Raw genomic sequence first — 19428 nt, forward strand, 5'->3', positions numbered from 1 at the left:
ATGAGGAATCTGAAATATGTATTTCCACACTGGACCACATGAGGGAGCAAGAACACCAGCTTAATAATGCAAGTAGCACTAAAGAGTTTTTTAAGGCGATGTTTCTCTAAGTAGGACCTCTTGACATGTGTGTCAGAATCACATGAGAGTGTTTGTTAAGATACTAATTTTCAAACCCTCTTGAAGCACAAGATAGAATTTTATCAAGCACATTAGGTGCTTTTTATGTAACTAATATTTGAGAGCAACTACTCAAAACCTATAGAGACCAGCTAAATTAGACCATGTACAGAGATGGATTAAGATATATAATTATTGCCTGTTATGTCATATGTTGGGATAACTCATCATTATGTTGCAAAAAGTTGTTAATTAAAGAAATACACATTACTTTAAAACATAATTATCGGGGTGCATGGGTGGCTCAATCGGTTAAGCGTCCGACTCTTGGTTTTGCTCAGGCCATGATATCACAGTTCATGAGATTGAGCCCTGCACAGGGCTCTGCACTGACCACTCAGATCTCGCATGGAATTCTCTCTCTCCCTCTCTCTCCACCCCTCCCTTGTTCTCTTTCTCTCTCTCAAAAATAAACAAGTGAAACTTTAAAAAAAAACATAATTATTATGATTACTATTAATACAATTTGCAGTTGTCTGTTCTGTATAAGAAACTATGATCTAAGTCAGCATTTTTAACAATTTTATCTCCACATTTAGGTATTTTTCTTATTTACTAACATCAATCTCTAACCTGCTTTTTGGTTGATACTAAAATCACAATTTCATATGCTGCCTTTATCTTTCCCAGGATCAAAGATGGACAGAGCCACAGAGTTTATATAAAGGAAATCTAACCCAACCTCTAATCTCTGACACGCCCACATAAAAAGGCAAGGGACCTTCATTTCCCAACACTGACGATATTCCTCCCTGAGATCTCCAAAGCTGAGCACTGATTTTGCCAGACTTCATTCTCATTGAATTCTCTGGACAAATTACCCTGTCAAACATTTCAGCTTGAAAATGCCTCACTCAACTTGTGATTGTTGAACCTAACCTAACCCTATTCCTGTGTTTCTGCAGTCCTATTTGGCACTTCTCTTATTAGCTCTTTTCTCTCCATAGCCCCTGCTCCCTTATAATGTGTGTCTTATAGTTTGGCTCTTCTGGAAACTACCAACATGTCCCACAGTGACCCGCAGGTGAATACATTATCTTCCCCTCCTGTATCTCTTCAGTTGGCAACTGCCAACACAAACCGGGTTTCAGCTAGAAATGCAGGAGACGTCCAGATTTCTCCCTTTTATTCATTTTGACAAATATTTGCTGGGATCCTAGATGAGGCATTCTTCTAGGTGTGATGATACACTTAGGAATAAGACAGAAAAGGTCCTTGTCTTCTCTACATTTTGTCGCCCATGTTCTATCAAACGCCAACGTCCGTCCATTTTACCTCCCAATTGCTGCTTTTTGTATTCTCTCCTTCTCTACCCTGTCTTCTCCTCATTGTGCTTAGTCTATCACAGACTGTTGCAATAGCAGTAACCTTCTTACCAGTCTCCCTGTCCATTCACATACCCCCTTCCCCTCTATTCCCCTCCTGCTGCAGGGGATTGCTCTAACATTCAAATCCAAACTTATCTTGCTATTTCACCAGGCTTTTTCACAGCATACCAGCTAAGATCCTTTACATAATAGGTACAGACATTTATCCAGCCGCCTATTTGCACAATCTCATTTTCTCTCATTCCACCCCGCACCCAGCAGTAGCAGTACATGCCTACATTCTGCAGGGTGTCCCTGTGTCGTCCACGGCTGAGCTTTTTTGCCCAAGCTGTGCTACCTTTCTGAGCCATCCACACTTCGCTTTCATGCCTCCAAAACACTTCTATCCTTTAAGCCTCAGCTCAAAAGATCACTCTTCTTTGAAGTCTTTAACCCCTCCAGGAAAATTTAAGAATTAATGTCACTGCAGTTTGCTGGTAACACTTATCCTATCTTATGTTAACTGGCTGGATCATTTTGGGAACCAGAACAGTGGCTTTTCTTTTTTATACCAAGGGTGGCTGTCACATACAGACACTCATTACAGTTTTTGAAAGAATAAATGCAAAACTCAATTGTCCCTATTACACCAAAACTTACAGTCGATTCAGGGAGTCACAACATATGTACTTAAAATTTTGTTAACCAACGATACGAAATCAGAGTTAAGAAACCATGTCTGGTACACACAGAATCCATCACAGAGTCTGATACATATCTGGAATAGAGCCATCACTGAATGTACATAACTGATATAAAAGATGGAATTTGGAAAGTAGAACTCTCATTCGAGTAGAAGAGTCAGAGAATCTGTTCCCATTGGTGTTTCCCAATTCTGTGCCTTCCATTTCTTCTTTTTAAATTTTTTTAAATGTTTATTTATGTTTGAGAGAGAGAGAGAGAGAGAGAGAGAGAGAGAGAGAACCTGAAGCAGGCTCCAGGTTCTGAGCTATCAGCACAAAGGCCAATGCAGGGCTCAAACCCATGAACCATGAGATCATGACCGGAGCCAAAGTAAAAGGTTTAACCGTCTAAGCCACCCAGGTGCCCCTGTGCCTTCCATTTCAACCAGTCCCCTGTAATCAGTGCTGGGGCAGCCCCGCTGGCTGGCATTCCCAGGTCTGTTCTCTCCCAGCCTGGGCCCAGCTAGTTCCCAGCTCAGCAGTCTGTGTAAGCAGCCAGTTTCTTCCATCTGAGGTCCATCGCCCCCACTCACCCTACCTTCACAGCTTCCTTTGCCTGAATGCCTACCTCAGTTCTCTTTACCTTTTACGATACCACCCAACATCCTCTGATGAATTCAGGTCTCCTTATAGCCTATCCACACAGAGCCTATATAGAATTGGTAGTTTATATCCCATTATTTGTAGTTCATATCCCATGATAATTGTGCTTCATCATTCATAGTCACCACTTCAAATCATATGAGGCTACCATATTCATAAATTTAAAACGTTAGAATAGTGACAATTTCATAATCTTAACCTTGTCCATCAGCAAGATTATTCTTAAATTCCTTTTGGACAGTCCATGCCTTTAATATCTTTTGAATCCTCAACTGCATCATTCACGTGATTGGTACTATGTGAGAAATCAATAATTATATGCTTATTGATTCTCCCACTAACCGAAAAGCTCTCTGAAGACAGAGACTATCCTGGTTAGCTTGTAATACTGTATATCAAGATTGATGTGGATTGTAGTGAAGAAAGTAGGACCTAAATAAAGAGTGGGCCCATGTATCTCTGTTCATATCCTTGAAATGTAAGTTAAAATCTCAACATTAGCCTATATTTCAAAGGTATAATACAGTGATAGAATTTTTCAGAAAACAAATATAAAACTTCCTGGGTATTTGACCTACGTACCTAAGTGCTTTCTGTGCATAGCTTTCTGTCAGTCCCTGGCATGTAGGCCTTCTATGCTGCAGTAATTAACTATGAAAGGTTACCTTATATTTCATGCCAACTAATTCCTTATTTACTTCAAGCTCTTGGTTATTAACTGCAACAGAAATAAGAGCGCATAAATATAGCTTGATGTTTTTCTGGGAGAAAAAAATGAAATGAATGTCATCTACGGTAGAGAAAAAGAAAAATGAAAGGGGAAGTGTCACCAAATCCAATCAACTCAGCCTGTTCTTTATAGTGCCTTGATTCACATTGGGCAGAAGGAAGATGCCTGATGAATGAGAGAGCAGGGGGTAGCCAATTCCTTAATATTGTGCATCTTCCAACCTCACAGCACTGAGACATCTTGTAACACAACTGACAGTGTATGCTCATCTCCGATATTTTTTACTACAGAAAAATGTTCATTATTTTCTTCTGTAATCACATCAGAGTGACTAGAAATTGTGAGAATTTCCTCCTGACAACCTCAAACTATGAAATCTTAGCTTTCGTGGAATTAAATATCCTGGACCATAATGTCAGCGTTGTCTAAATTATTACATTAATTTGAGTTCTTAAGATTGTCCAAAAAACATTAAACTAATTCCCTTTAATGACTGAGAAATACATGAAAATTGTTACATTTGACCAGTGCTTAAACAGCATTGAAAATGACAAAAATATGTAAATCCTTGCAAATCCTCCCCCCCATAAATATATATGGAAATGTTCATTTAGGCATAGTTCAATGGAGGTAACATTGATCTCATCATAGAAGAACAACCAGAGGGTAAAAACAGAGGAGGGGCCAAGTGCAAATCAGTCAACTACAAGCTTACATCTTCACTCTTTGTTCTATACTTCCAAGGAGCGAGTACCTTATGGAAATTCAAGTCTACCCACAAACTGCTGTTTACATCCCTTATTTTCATGATCTCATCTCTGACAGCAAACAGCAAGAGAGATCCAAACTTCCCACTTTTTCTAGTCTTGGCTCTTTTTATTCAAAACACAGAAAAATATGGGCCATATGTAGCCTTGGGAAATGCATTTTTATCACATTTTCATGTGCTCTGAGCACAGCATTGCATTTGTTGTTACTATCACCCTGACTTCACTGTCCATTCACCAGCACAACTGGAAGCCAGGATATCATCCTGATTTGGCCACAAACAGTAGCCAGTTTACATTGCCCACATTTTAATCATCCAATCCCCTAACGTAGAAACTACATGATCTCCATTGTACACAATGGCTAACAAAGAAGCATCATGGACGTGGCTATATATGGTTCTGATGCTTTCAAACCTCTAGAATATCCTTACTTCAATGGTCATAACAACAGAACAGGAAGGTAAGGGTTTTCCACATAAATCTACACAGTACACATCTTAAGATAAACTGAGAATGTATGTTCCAGTCATCCTAATTGTAGTGTAGCACTCACTAAAGCCGACACTGTCACTGAACATGAAGTAAAAATGGCTTGAGGGTCTAGAATCTTATACCACACAATATGAATTGTTCCGGTAGGTAAGACTTTCATTCTTTTGAGTCTTATTTCTCACACATCAGCCTATATGTATTTCTGCTTTGCATCACATTAGTGTTGATTCTAATTTCATAAACCTCTTCCTATTTTTTTCCTAAAATCATTCATACCCAATCTAACTCTTCACCCCTATCTAATTTAGCTTCTCTGAAACCTGAATATACATGCTCATAACCATGTGAATAGTCAACCAAAGCTTTGAGCAGTCAACTAAACCATTTGAACATCAACTATCTTGAAGTCTCTGTGTCAGCATCATTGTACACCAGTGCCAAGAATATTTGATTAAAAGGCAGCTTCCTCCTTTCAGAAATCTAAAAGCTTTACAGGCCCTGGAATAATAATCAAATACACTCACAAAGCATCTGTAAAAAGGATTGGCTTCTCAGAATGGAACTCCCATCAGGAATCAGGAGCTGTTCACCAAGCAGGGTTCATTGGACCAGAAGGAAACAACATCATCTTGGTGGCTCCTCTCCCATCTCTTCCTTCACTCAGGACAGGAAAGGAAGAAGGCAGAGGAGAAATCCACTTGTCACTTAGAATTTCTGAGTCCATTTGCAAAGATCTTATAAAAAACTTTAAGTTATTACTAGAGACAGTCCTGTGTTAGTATGATCATCACTATTTTTTTGAAAGAGAGGGAGAAGAGGAAACAAGTAGCCTGCAGTTCAATTAGCAAGGGGCCCAAGATTAAACTCTCGTGTCCTTGTGATACCTAGGGCACTGCTAACTTCTGTGGGTTCCGAGTACATTATCATTAGATTTAATACATGATAATACTTCACTATATTAGAAGAATAGTTTGAAGAAAGAACAAATCACAGTCACTTTCTCTAGTAATAAATCAAAATTTCATCATAAATGAAATACCCCAGAAAGTTTTTTTTTTCTGTTGGAATTAATAGATTGTTGGACATCTGAACAGGAATTCTCATGTTTCTGTGACCTTAAAAGTCTCTATAGTAACCTTTAGGTTAACTGGTGAGCACCAAAATACACAGGGATTTTACAGCACTGTCTCTATAAATGTTTTAGACTCTCAATATCCTCCCTCAGCGTAACCAAGGAACAGCCCAAGAATCCAAGGGACAACCCTCCCATATTGCTGAACCTTCACCAGGGCACCTGAGATGAGCTTCTGCCTCTTCCCAGGTTCTGATTTCTGGGGAATCCTTCCAAGCAGACCAAGTGAGAGCACATGTTCATGCAGCTTTAGGATTTGCAACAGTGATTGACCAGAACCAGTGGGACAAACACCAGAACCCATGCTTCCAGCAATTCTCTCCAATGCATAGACTTCAGTTGGTTCTTTCGTATATGAGTCTTATTCCACCTCTTAAGGACTTTGTTGATGAATCAATAGCTCCAACCACTAGCTTCTCTTCTCCAGGCCTTCCTTCAAGGTGAAGTTGATTAGCCCAACACTAATAACTGTTGCTTAATTTGCATGTATTTTCTCATTAAAATTCCATTGCAATTACCAAATGGTGTGTAGGGGTGCTGCAGAGTTCCACCTATCTTCTCTCTTTGTTTTTGTCCCTCTCTTTTTCCTTCAGATTAAAGTGACCTGTGTTTCTCCTGGGCTTATTATCTGAAACCTTAGATATCCTTCCTTTCTCCTATATAATAAATTTCCTCTTCCTGTCCATACTTTCCAGTTAATCAGAGGGTATACTGATATGCTCCAGCCAGATTGGAGAACTGCTAATATAAACAATTAAAACTTTAGGGTTAAAAACAAACAACAAGCAAACAAATCCAATAAAATTCAACCTCTTTGCTCTTTCCTTCCAGAATATCCATGGCAGCATCCTTCACCTTGTTTCCATTTTTCTTAATTGTAGTATATTTGATACACAATGTTACATTAGTTTCAGATGTACAACATAGCAATTCATAGATTCATATGTTATGGTATGTCCACAAGTGTGGATGCCATCTGTCACCATACAATGCTATTACAGAACAACTGACTGTATCCCCTATGCTGTACCTTTCATTCTGGTGACTTATTCATCCAGTAACTGCAAGCCTGTACCTCCCACTCCCCTTCACCCATCTTGCCCATCTCCCCATTTACTCCCCTGATATATGTATCAATGGACACTTCCATATCGTGACTACTATAAATTGTGATGCGGTAAACGTAGGGATGCATATATCTTTTCAAATTAGTGTCTTCATTTTCTTTGGATAAATACCCACTAGTGGAATTATTGGATTTTATGGCATTTCTATTTTTAATTTTCTGAGGATACTCCACACTGTATTTCACAGTGGTTGCACCAATTTGCATTCCCACCAACAGTGCACAAGGGCTCCTTTGTTTCTAGTTTTCATCATTGTTACCCTGGCTACCATCCCTCTCTTCACTTAGACTAAGTCCTTGCTTCTGTTGCTAAGTACTGTTCTCTGTCCATTATGAGGCTGGATGCTTTTCTGACCACAGCATCTCATCTTCTTCCCCCATGAGGTTTCCTGTAAACAATACTATGAGTTGTTATAATGCTAAATACAGTTCACCACAGCACACCCGCTTCAAAGCTCTCTGCTTAACAATATTGGTGGAATTGAGTTATGACTCTTCTTTCTAGCCAATGAGAGACCAAGTTTGTTTTTTTTTTTTCTGTGCATTCTTAAAGGATTTTCCTTCACTTCATAGATCTTGTTATTCTTAACTACTATTCATCCAAAGTCTTCTCCTATTGTTTCCTTCCTCCCCTTTTACCACTTGCAAAACATAATCTCTCTAAATCCTTCTTTCTTAGCACCAGCTCCTAAGTAATATCCAACAAATATCCCTTGCTTTGTCTGAAAATCTTTTTCCTAAGCCTGGTTTCATTAAGATTCACTGTGGCTTTGTGTTCTGCATGCCAAGTGAGCTCAGTTCCAGTTCTTTTCATGAAGAAACTCACTGTGTCAATCACTAAAAATCTCTCTCTAATAGTATCAATGCCAGATATCTGTAACTTGGTGAACTGACAAATGTAAAAATAGAAATTGCCCATATATCCTTCAGAGCTACTCAAAGAATAATGTTATAAAGGAACACTTAAATTTGAGGATGCAGTTAGTGGTGGTTGTTTGAAATACGTCATTGTTTATAGTATTATGTGCTCAAAAGCAAGAAATTTTCACTTCAATAAATTACAGGAAAGTGACATAAGACATATAAATGGATGCTAACAAACCATACTTTCAAGTCACTTCACTTCACCTCCATCGTTGACCCTCCACAAAATTTTACTTAGATCAGAATAATGCACTGAGGCAATAAGGACTATAGCTTTAAGAATAAGAAAAAGAAAAATTCCACTGTTGTCCATTTGGGGTCACAGTCCAGGGACCAGGAGTACCTGCTTCCCAGGCTTTGTATTAATGAAGCAGCAGAAGAAAATGGGATACACAAAGCTAAGGTCAGCCCATAGTCAAGGGGAAAAGGAAAAACACAGATCTAGTGAGAAGCTACTATGTGCTAGGTCATTAAATATCACTTAAACCTTAGGAAACTCCTAAGAGATATTATTATTCCCTTTATTCCTCAGAGAGGAACATTCAGGAAGGGTTGGTGATGGAAGGGGACACAGCTCCAGCCAGATACATGTTCCTCTTTCTCTGCTACACAGACAGTGGTTAAGAGCACAATTTAGCAGCTATATGACCTTTGAGGACCCGTGTGTGCATCAGCACTACCCCCTGAGCCCCGACACAGATCTGCCCCCACAAGTCTTAAAGTCTCTTCTACCTACAAAGCCTCCCAACAGCCTCAGATGCACAGGTCAATCTTGTTTTCATTTCTCTTCTTTCCCAGCTTGTTTTATGAAGGCAACAAAGGGCCCCTCTCAGGCAAGGCTGTGTAATTTGTGGGGCCCATTGGAGAATGAAAATTCAGGGTCCCTTTTTGAAAAAGCAAAGAAAAAATGCTGTTAAAAAGTAATGAAAGGGGTGCCTGAGTGGCTCAGTCAGTTTTAGCCTGATTCTTGATTTCAGCTCAGGTAATGATCTCACAGTTTGTGAGTTCCAGTCCCACTATTAGTGCAGAGCCTGCTTGAGATTCTTCCTCTCTCTCTATCCCGACCCCACTCTCCCTCTCTCTCTCTCAAAGTAAATAATCTTTAAAAAAAAAAAAAAGGTAACAGAAAGTACTTCATTACCCCAGTGGTCTCTCAACCTTTATGGTGTCTTTTAGTTGCTATTTGTGCCAGTTTAAGTGCAAATGTAAGAGCATTTAACCCATATGCAGAATCACCAAAACTACACAATTGGTATTTTAGAGCTTGTACCTGCACATGTATTTTTTTCCTTACCAGAACACTGGAGATCCTGCACAAAATTAAGTCAATTGCTTCTTTTTCACCCCACGTTCTGTCAACACTCTTTCCCCTCGGCCTCCTGGTGTGTAAGGAAAGAATGAAAAGAAAGGTATCCGTGGGCCTCCCTCTCTCCCCCTTTCCTTTGATGTCACCATTTTCAGTGTAAGTGATTAGCCAATGCAGGGAAATAATGAAAGTAAGAAAGGAAGGCTAAGCCCCTTGGTCTTTCAAGTTTCTGAGATCACCATTGCCTTTCCATTGCTGGAAGCAAGCTGTGGTTCAAGCAGAAAGCATAACCTCTTAGGGGTGGTCAGCATCATCCCTACTCAGTCTTTAGAGCAACACACTTACCATGTACTCATTTTGAGTCTCACTAAACTCACTAAACAGTATTCGGGGAATTCTGTTCACAAACACTACATGTGAATGGGGTGGCAAGAAACAACAAACATGCATTTGCATGTATGTAATGCCTCTGTTTCCACTCATACTTTGTTGTCACATGGATTTAACCTTCAGCTCAAAGAATTTCAAAAAATGACAACAGAGCATTAAACCAAACCTGAGTCCCTTCTGAACACAAAGCCCTATGTGACAGATGGGTCCTGTGACTTGGCCTTCCTAGAGTTATTAATATTAGTCAGGTCTGATAAACAAACAGATGGGAAGGCTGTTAAAAATACATACACACACACACACACACACACACACACACACACACACACACACACTTCCAGGACCTAGCATCAAAGATTCTCCCACAGGGGCATAAGGTAAATCTAGAATCTATTTCTGGGTTTTTAAAGTTTATTTAAAATTCATTTATTTTGAGAGAGAGAGAAAGAGTATGAGCAGGGAGGGGCAGAGAGAAAGGGAGCCCAACACAGGGGCTTGTACCCACGAACCACAAGATCATGACCTGAGCCTAAATCAAAAGTCAGACACTTAACCGACTGAGCCATCCAGGCACCCCTAGAATCAATTTCTGACAAGCTCCTAGAGTGACTGTGATGGACTCTCAGGTTTGCAAAAATTAACCTTGAGTACTTCCAACTCCCTGAAATAACATTCACCAGCAATGGTAGTCAGCTGCTTTCCTTTCTCTTAGCTACTCCATCACCCGCCATCAGGGATTACAACTGAGGAAAGGCCTAGAAGGGAAGGTGTGTCAGAGAAAAGGAAAACACCCCTGATGGACCCATGGAGTGTAAATAAGATGCTATCATCTGCTTGACAGTTTGATTAGCTCCCTGGCTCTGCTTCTCCCCACCTGTTGGTGTGTCCCTGCTTGTATTCTCTGGGACATGATGGTGGGCATAATGACTGCCTCCCATCTCTTCCCAGCCAGGCTGTGAGGGCCTGGAGGATCATGTTGTTCCTGGCATGACAGAGGCTTTCCATGACTCAAGGAAAAGGAATAACAAGGAGAGAAGTATATGGCTCCAATAAATCACTATCCTACCACAAGCTCCATTGGCAAAATACCATCTCCAGTCCAAAAATTGGACCAATTGAAAAGACAGTTCCGATGCCCACTAGAATGCCTCAAAAATATCTCCATTCATAGCCCATAAAAAAGTCTCTTACAATTCTGTCTTCAGCCTTCTTTCCCTGTGGCTTTAAAGCCCAACCGCTGCCTGAAAGACTTCTCCAATCTCTAATTGTGGTTTTTCTCTGACTTCTGTCTAACTGCCTTTCTGAATCTGTTTTCTCCTGGGACTTCTTCCCATTTTTACTTTATAACCCAGCTAACCCACTGCAACATTGCAGGTGGGAAGAAATCGCCTGAGAGAGGGAGAACGAGATTTACTGAGTTCCCAGCATGTTTAGGCAATGGTATGACACTTAACACAGTGACTCTCAACCCTGGTTGCATATTACACTCACCTAAGGAGCTCCCAAAATAACCCAGTTCAGGGCCCATGGTAGACTCATTAGAAAAGCTCAGGTAGAGTTCAAGTATCTCTAAATAATATTTCTGTCTTCCACTTTCCAGTGCCTTAGGAAACCTGCCTTCCTACACTATCTGGAAACCCTCACCCCTGCAGATCTCTGTCTCCTTTACCTTGCTTAGCCTAACAACAGAAGCCAAGGGAACATACAGGGTATCACTCTTAGAAATGTAGGAGAGGTCCTCCTACACTGTTGCTGGGAATGTAAGCTGGTGCAGCCCCTCTGGAAAACAGTGTGGAGGTTCCTCAAAAAATTAACAATAGAACTCCCCTATAACCCAGGAATAGCACTGCTAGGTATTTACCCAAAGGATACAGGAGTGTTGATGCATAGGGGCACATGGACCCCAATGTTCATAGCAGCACTCTCAACAATAGCCACAACACGGAAAGTCTGTGTCCATCAACTGACGAATGGATCAAAAAGATGTGGTTCATCTATACGATGGAATACTACATGGCAGTGAGAAAGAATGAGATCTGGCCATGTGTAGCAACCTGGATGGAACTTGAGGGTGTCATGCCAAGTGAAATAAGTCAGGCAGAGAAGGACAAATACCATATGTTTGCACACATAGGTGGATTAGGAGGAAGTTAATGGAGGATGAAGCGAGAGAAGAAGGGGAAAAATCATTGAGGAGAGGGAGGAAGGCAAACCATAAGAGACTCTTGAATGCTGAGAACAAACTGAGTGCTGATGGGAGTGGGGGAGTGGGGAAGGGGGGTAATGGGCATGGGGGAGGGCACTTGTTGGGATGAGCACCAGGTGTTATATGGAAACCAACTTGACAATAAACTAAGAAAAAAAAAAGAAAGAAATGTAGGAGAGGGAGGTTGTGAATACTCACAACAAACTTTGTCTCTGTCCAAGGACTCACTTGTGCTCTTTGCCGCATGATTAAACCTCTTACTTCTATCAGGCCATAAGTTCTTCCTCCAAGCAGAAGCCCTCGCCTCAGTTTCCTACCTGCAAACCTTAGTGTTAAGGTCCACAAACACAGCTTTCAGAAATTAGACAATATATTTGGGTCCCTCCTCCCTGTGGACAGATCTCTTGCCTCCACCTAGCTTAAGAAGCTCTGCCTTGACCAATGGGTGTTCGCTCACATGCCAGAAATTACACTGCTGACCATCTCCAACCTTCCTCATGCCACCAGACACACTGCCACGACCCTCCTCCAGTGCCTGACGCTGGGTCTCTCCCAACCACATGCCCCTTTTTCCATGGGTCTATATGAGCTGTATCCTGAGTGCTCTGGGTCCTGCAATTCACTGGTCCTGAACTAGTGGAGAGAGAATGAGAAAGGGGAACACAAAAACAACCTGCCTCTAAAAACGTCATTGGGAAAATGGTCAGGAGCTTTTGTAATAGAACAGTTACAGCATATCCTGAGCAATTATGAAAATAAAATTTTCAAAACTCTTCAAATCATAGAATTTCAAAGCTGAAGCCAGGTTATCTCAATCTTTTGAATCTTCTGAACTATCAGAGCAATTCTATTCCATTGTAAAGTTCTATTTATTGTAAAGTGCACACTGAATTTCATTCAGACAAAAAGGAGATTTTAATACCAACTTTTTACATATTGATCATTCCCCTGAGTTGACCAGAACCCTTGCGGCTTCAAAGAAAAACTCTTAGTGTTCAGACAGTTTCTGGGGGTGTGAATAACAATACTCAGACGCACACATGCCTGAGTGCCCTTGAGAGGCTTGATGTCTGCTATAACTTGTGAATGCTCTCTATACCTCAGAAGTAGACAGTAAAGTGAAGCTGACTAGACTCCTGAATTTTCTCTCAGTGAGCATGCCCCACACATCTTCTCATCACAGGGTTGGACAGCGGTGACTTCCTGGCCGTGGGTCTGTGCGAGGGCAGTGTGGTTTACACTTACAACCTGGGAGCAGGCACAGCAAGTATCAGCAGTGATCCCCTTGACCTGAGCCTTGGCATCCACACGGTCCGTCTGGGGAGGTTCTTCCACATGGGCTGGCTGAAGGTAAAATGTCATTCCTTCATCTGTCCCAGAGACTTGCCAAACACTACCATATATCGTGAGATCTGTGTAGTGGAGGCTAGCAAACAGGTCCATGCCTCTCCCTTGCAGTTCACAGATGAGTGCATGCAGCCGAAGACTAGAAGCGTGCTTGTAACTAAGTGCTGTGGGGATAAGTAAGAGGGATGACTAACACAGATAAGGTGAGAGAGGGCTCAGGAAATGCTCCCCCTGAAGGGTGATGCTTGAGTATAAATGCAAATGAATGTTCAGAAAAACAACAGTGCCCAGTGTGGGCCTGAAGAATGTGAGTAATTCATTGTGGTTTTCGGGTAGGGAGGAGCAAAAGAGGTGGTTAGTGTAGACCAGATCTATATTACCAAAGGACTTAGATGTCATGCTAAAAAGTTTAAATTTTTATCAAAAGCTATGGGGAGCTACTGAGAAATTGAAGAAGGGGTTTGGGTACCATAGTCAACTGACTTTTTTTGATAAATGACTCTGGTGGTTGTACGGGAATGGAAGAGGAGGGGCAAGGTTAGATGGAGAAAGACCAGTGGGATGCTAGTTCCGAATCTTTGGAGAACTGTGATTTTGATTGAAATGCAAAACCATGACTGCTATATTAATATATCCATGGTAACAGACACCAGCAGAGAAGCAAAGAATACAGTGGTGAGGTGTTTTTATTTTTTCAAAATTCAAGTCTTTGTGAATTTTTCATGCCAAGTTAATGGGAAATAACAAAACAGTATCTTAACAGTTCACCCTGGGGAATTAATTCCTTTTTTTAATAGATTTTGAATTCTTTTCATTTTGAAGGTAGATGATCATAAAAATAAATCCATCACCTCCCCAGGAAGACTGGTTGGTCTCAACGTCATGAGTCAGTTTTATGTAGGTGGCTACGGTGAATACATACCAGATCTCTTACCCAATGGAGCCGATTTTAAAAATGGCTTTCAAGGTAAGGCTTGGATGATTTTTACACTATACCTATCAGTTTCAAATTTGGAGGCAAGAAAACACTTTAACGAAAGTACATTTAGTTCCAAAACCAGAAATACAGGTTGCTTTCTAATCAGACTTGATCAAAGCTTGATTTTAAGGGAAAGAATTCAGCCATTGTTTATTAGTCACTTAACTAACTACCTACATACTATGTGTTTAGTATGTTTCAATGAACAAAACAAAGAAATCTGCACTCATGAGTTTACATTCCAGTTGGGTAAAGGCAATAAACATTAAAAATGATAAGTAAATTATATAGCAGTGATAAATTTTGTGGGGAAAAAAGGAAAAGTAGAGCATGCTCTGGGGGAATCAGGGGTATGGCTGATTTTTTTTTTTTTTTTTTATTGAGAGAGAAAGCAAGTGCACTCAGGGGTGCAAGTGAGAGAAGGGCAGAGAGAGGGAGAGAGCATCGCAGGCAAGCTCCAGGCTCTGAGCTAGCTGTCAGCACAGAGCCCAATGCAGGGCTCGAATCCATGAACCATGAGATCATGACCTGAGCCGAAGTCAGATGCTTAACGGACTGAGCCACCCGGGCGCCCTAGGGTGCTTTTTAATACAGAACAAGCAGAGTAAATCTCATTGAGTCATAGTAAAAATTGAAACTCCAGCTAAATTTGGAATGTACTTGATGCAAAGATGAGAGACAGACTACAGCTAACTGATCCATTCCACAGAAGCCACCACAAGCCAAGAGGATTAAGAGGGAACATTATGCTTGTGCAAATAATCATATTGCCTCAGCCTGTCTCCCTGTGTTCGGAAAGGGAAATAGACTCAGGTCTTCTCCCACAAAGCTAATTCATAGTAGAGTATCATAAGATACAGACATGCTTGGAATTGTTGTAATAGTGCATTTGGTGAAAATAAACTTTTTGATGGATCCTAGTCTCCGAATATTTGGTCAAGGAGCTGTTTGTTATAGTGTCCTCAGCCACACGCCCATGACCAGCCTGCTCCCCTCCAGAAGTCAAGGAATAGGGGCCAGCATGCGCTGCACATCTCTGCAGGATAGGAGCTGCCATCAAAAACCATTTCAGGCACTTGGGTTCTCTGCCTGCCTGGTAGCATCCTTCTCCCCACCCTCACAGACTTCTGCCTACACACGGATGCAGGAGGTCATGGATGTGAGACACAGGAAAGCAACACAGCCAATCCAGCATCATATTCCAACAAAATGAGTTCATTCTGCCAAGGCTCTGCAAGAAACTTTTTCTTTGAATATATAATCAGTGCTGATTCCCCAAAGGGTGTCTTACAGAAGAGTTTAAGGCACTGTGCTCCATGTAATAACTCGACAGTTCTTTCACAGCAGGAGATAATCTGAAAAGGATTGCAAAGGCATAACATGTCAATGAGTTTTTACAAATACTATCTTCACAAAAGGGATGGGTAAATTGAAGAAACACATCTTCCACCCAGTGAAGTGGAGACCCTGTGGGGAAGGCAGGTCCTCAAAACTCACTGTCATTTATTACAGGCACAATACTTACATAAATACTCCGGGTATAGCTTCAAGGATAAGAGTGTGGACTCTGAGACCCAACTTCCTGGGGCTACACCCAGTGCTTCCACCTACAAGCCTCATGACCCTGGCTAGTCATCACCCTGTGTCTTCCTGTGCCTCACCTATAAAATGGAATCAGAACAGCACTTCTCTTGCTATGTGCTTCTGAGATGGAGGTAATGGTGAGACAACACAAGATTGGCACCCTGTTTACGGTGCCTACTCTGTGTTAGCAGTGATGACGGTGCTGATGTTGGGAGATGGCACAGCACCTGTCAGACATTTCTCCTCTTTCTCTGCTGCATGGACGGTGCATGGGATCTGGAGTCAGGGCACTTTCAGGTTCAGGCTCTGCTGTGTAGCAACTAGGTAACTTGTAGCCTCTAACTTACACTCTTTGAGGTTCCATTTTCTTCTCTTTTCTCCTCAGAGGAGAAAAATATATATCTTATAGGGTTCTTCTGTGTTAATCAATTAAATAAAATAATTACATTAAGTGCTTAGTTCGGAAACCAATACATGATAAACACCCAGTGTGTGTTTACTATTATCACTCTACCCTGTTGTCATAGGATTTGATGTTGTCAAATTTATTTTTCTTAATTTTTTCTGTTAATTTATTTTGAGAGAGAGGGAGAGCGCATGAGCAGGGGAGAGAAGGAGAGGTGGGGAGAGAGAGAGAGAGAGAGCACAGGCAGGGGAGAGAGAGAGAGCATGAGCAGGGGAGAGGAGGAGAGAGAGGGAGAGAGAGAATCCTGGGCAGTATCCTCACTGTCAGTGCAGAGTCCATCTCAGGGCCCAAGCTCACAAACTGTGAGATCATGACCTGAGCCAAAATCAAAAGTCGGATTCTTGGGGCACCTGGGTGGCTCAGGTGGTTAAGCATCCAACTTCAGCTCAGGTCATGATGTCTCAGTCTGTGGGGTCAAGCCCCGCTTCGGGCTCTGTACTGATAGATCAGAGCCTGGAACCTGCTTCAGATTCTGTGTCTCCCTCTCTCTTTGACCCTCCCCAACATGTTCTCTGTCTCTCAAAATAAAATAAAGACATTAAAAAATTTAAAAAAAAAAAAAAAAAGAAGAGTCAGATTCTTAACTGATGGAGCCACCCAAGCACTGCCGATGTTGCTAAATTTATTGAGGTCCAGTGCTTCCTGAAGTTTTTATTATGTAACCTTCTCCCTTCTATTATATTATGAATTTTCTGCATACCTTGCTAATAAGAACAGAGGCTCTCATCAAACTTGTCATTTTCTCCGTAAGTATGATGGTGAGCCTGAGATCAGCACGCACACAACAGGCCCTTCCTCTCACAGACACACTAGGATTGCACACATCTGGAAGTGTGTTAGCTGCCGTGGTTCTCAGGATGGAAGTCTTGGGCAGGTCTTCTTGGTAAATGCCACTTAATCCAGTGTCATGGAAGTTCCATGACCTTGAAAGACCCTAATCCTATCACTTGTCTCTTGAATCTTCCCTTGAGGTCTGCCTCGCATTCACTATGTTCTGCAAATCATGGACACTTGTTACCAGTGTAACATAACAACCAGATCACAGCAGTACCATTAACCTGTGAGTCCCAAAAGCTGAGTTCTGTTGGCTGTAAATAATGATATACATAAATTTCTTAAAAATATAGATTTCTATACCCTACTTCAGAAGGGATCCTACTTCATCGAATCTTCGATCCTACTTCCATCCTACTTCATGAAATATCTATGATGGAATCTAAAAATTTGCATTTCAAGAACTCTGCACAGATTTGGAAGACACTATATTAATCATAACAAAACAAATACAATGTTTCATGGAAAAATTTAATAATTAGACTAAGGTCATTGCATTTGTCTTTAGAGTAGTGATTAAATCATATGTAGTAAAAGATTATATGATTTAGGTTTACATGTCTTTATAAACAGTAGTGATAAATGAGTCTACTCCATAAGTTCTCAGTCTAAAATACAAATCCTGGGGCTCCTGGGTGGCTCAGTAGGTTAATCGGTCCAACTTCAGCTCAGGTCATGACCTGAACCTGCTTCAGATTATGTCTGCCTCTCTTACCCTGCCCCTCCCCCACTCAACTCTGTCTTTCTCCCTCTCTCTCTCCAAAATTAAAGATAAACAGTAATTTTTTAATATTTAAAAAAAATAATAAAATAAAATATAAATCCTTATTGTTGATAAAGCCTATTTGTTTTTGTTCTGGAAAGTTTATAATGAGCCATTATTTCCCTATAAATTTAACATTTATGAAAATATTGACGTTATTTCATCCTTCTCCAGATTTATCTACATATGCCAGGCAGAGAAGGCCTTACTCTCTCACCTGCCTTGACAAGAATTCTCCCCTCCTCTCCAAAGTTGCAGCTATTACAAAGCTGCAGGGCTCTCAGGCTGATGTCCATGGATGGGATTCAGTGGCTACTGGGGTCTCCTGAAGCCGTACATAAAATTGTTCATGTGCCCATGTCCATTTTTATGGGAGGAAGATCCATCACTTTCATCCGTATTCTAAGATCTGCTGCTTTCACTGACAGGCCTATTTAATCATGATGTAGAATTAAAAGTTACTTTTGACTAGAGCGACCATGGGGAAATCTACTATCCCATCTATCTATTATTCTAGTGTTACAGCATGTAGAGTTCATTGGTACAGGGATCACTAAATATTTATTACTCAGCTAACTAGACCAGACATGATAATAGATTCAGAATCATTAACAATGCTGTAAAGAACATGTTATTCCAACCAAAATTGCTCTACACTGTCAGTATAGTTCGTTTCTTGCTAGTTCAGCTATTTCTCTTCTTTTCTCTCCCTCTCTCTCTCTTTCTTTAATAGCATGGTACTTTTCAAACCAGAACTCATAAGAGAGGGAAAAATGAGTTTACTGCAATAATTTAAATGTTATTTTACTGTCAAAAAATACCACTTATGTGGAACCTACCTAGTTTTACTTTCAAATAGACCCCTGACTTATGGCTTCAAAGTCTTTATTCATAACTACTTTATCATTTGCAGGAAGTATGTTATGAATACTTGTGTGGTGCTATATTAAGCAGATTATACTTTGCTATATTAGTAAGACTGAAAATATACAGTATATATTCTACATATGGCTTCTACTGTAATTGACTGCAAATTGTATATATTGACTGACACAAAGCATCTCTCTGTAAAATGAACTATTTGTAAAATTCAACTATTTGTATTATGTAAATAAATGTTTCTCTAAATATAGCATTGCGTTACCATGTTTTTAGCCAAAAATATATTTTAGCAGTTCTTCATAGCTAAAACATTTCATTTATCCATATAAAGAAGAGGTTTTAAATGAACAACTTCAGAATTTAATACTTATTATAGTCATTTTACAAATTTTTTCTAAGTGCATGATTATAAAAATTACAAAAAGCTAATATTAAGTTGTTTTTAAATTTTTGCCAAAAAGAATTTTATGAAGGTGGTAAAGGGTTTGAGACAGTGAGGTAGACAGGATGGAATACAAGCCCTACTAATTGCCAGGGATGAGACTGGCCAGTTTATGTATATTACCTTTATCGTCTTAGTCTGCGGAATATCAGGTATTCTTGTCCCCATTTAAAAAGTGAAAATGTCGGCACTCCAGTTTGGATCATCTACCCGTTATGTGGC

General features: G+C 40.5%; 1 protein-coding gene across 1 annotated transcript in view; it reads left to right on the forward strand.

Annotated features, from left to right (window-relative positions):
- EYS (eyes shut homolog) overlaps positions 1–19428 on the forward strand; it is a gene marked incomplete at its 5' end in the record, with an annotated part of 85771 nt that overhangs the window by 16278 nt on the left and 50065 nt on the right. Inside the window, 2 exons of the mRNA XM_039223085.1 lie at positions 13093–13259; positions 14079–14223. Of these exons, the coding sequence (XP_039079016.1) occupies positions 13093–13259; positions 14079–14223 (312 nt within the window). The remainder of the gene's footprint in view (positions 1–13092; positions 13260–14078; positions 14224–19428) is intronic.

Source organism: Hyaena hyaena, unplaced genomic scaffold, assembly GCF_003009895.1.
Source record: "Hyaena hyaena isolate Hyena2069 unplaced genomic scaffold, ASM300989v1 scaffold_1258, whole genome shotgun sequence".
NCBI classification, from domain to species: Eukaryota; Metazoa; Chordata; class Mammalia; order Carnivora; family Hyaenidae; genus Hyaena; species Hyaena hyaena.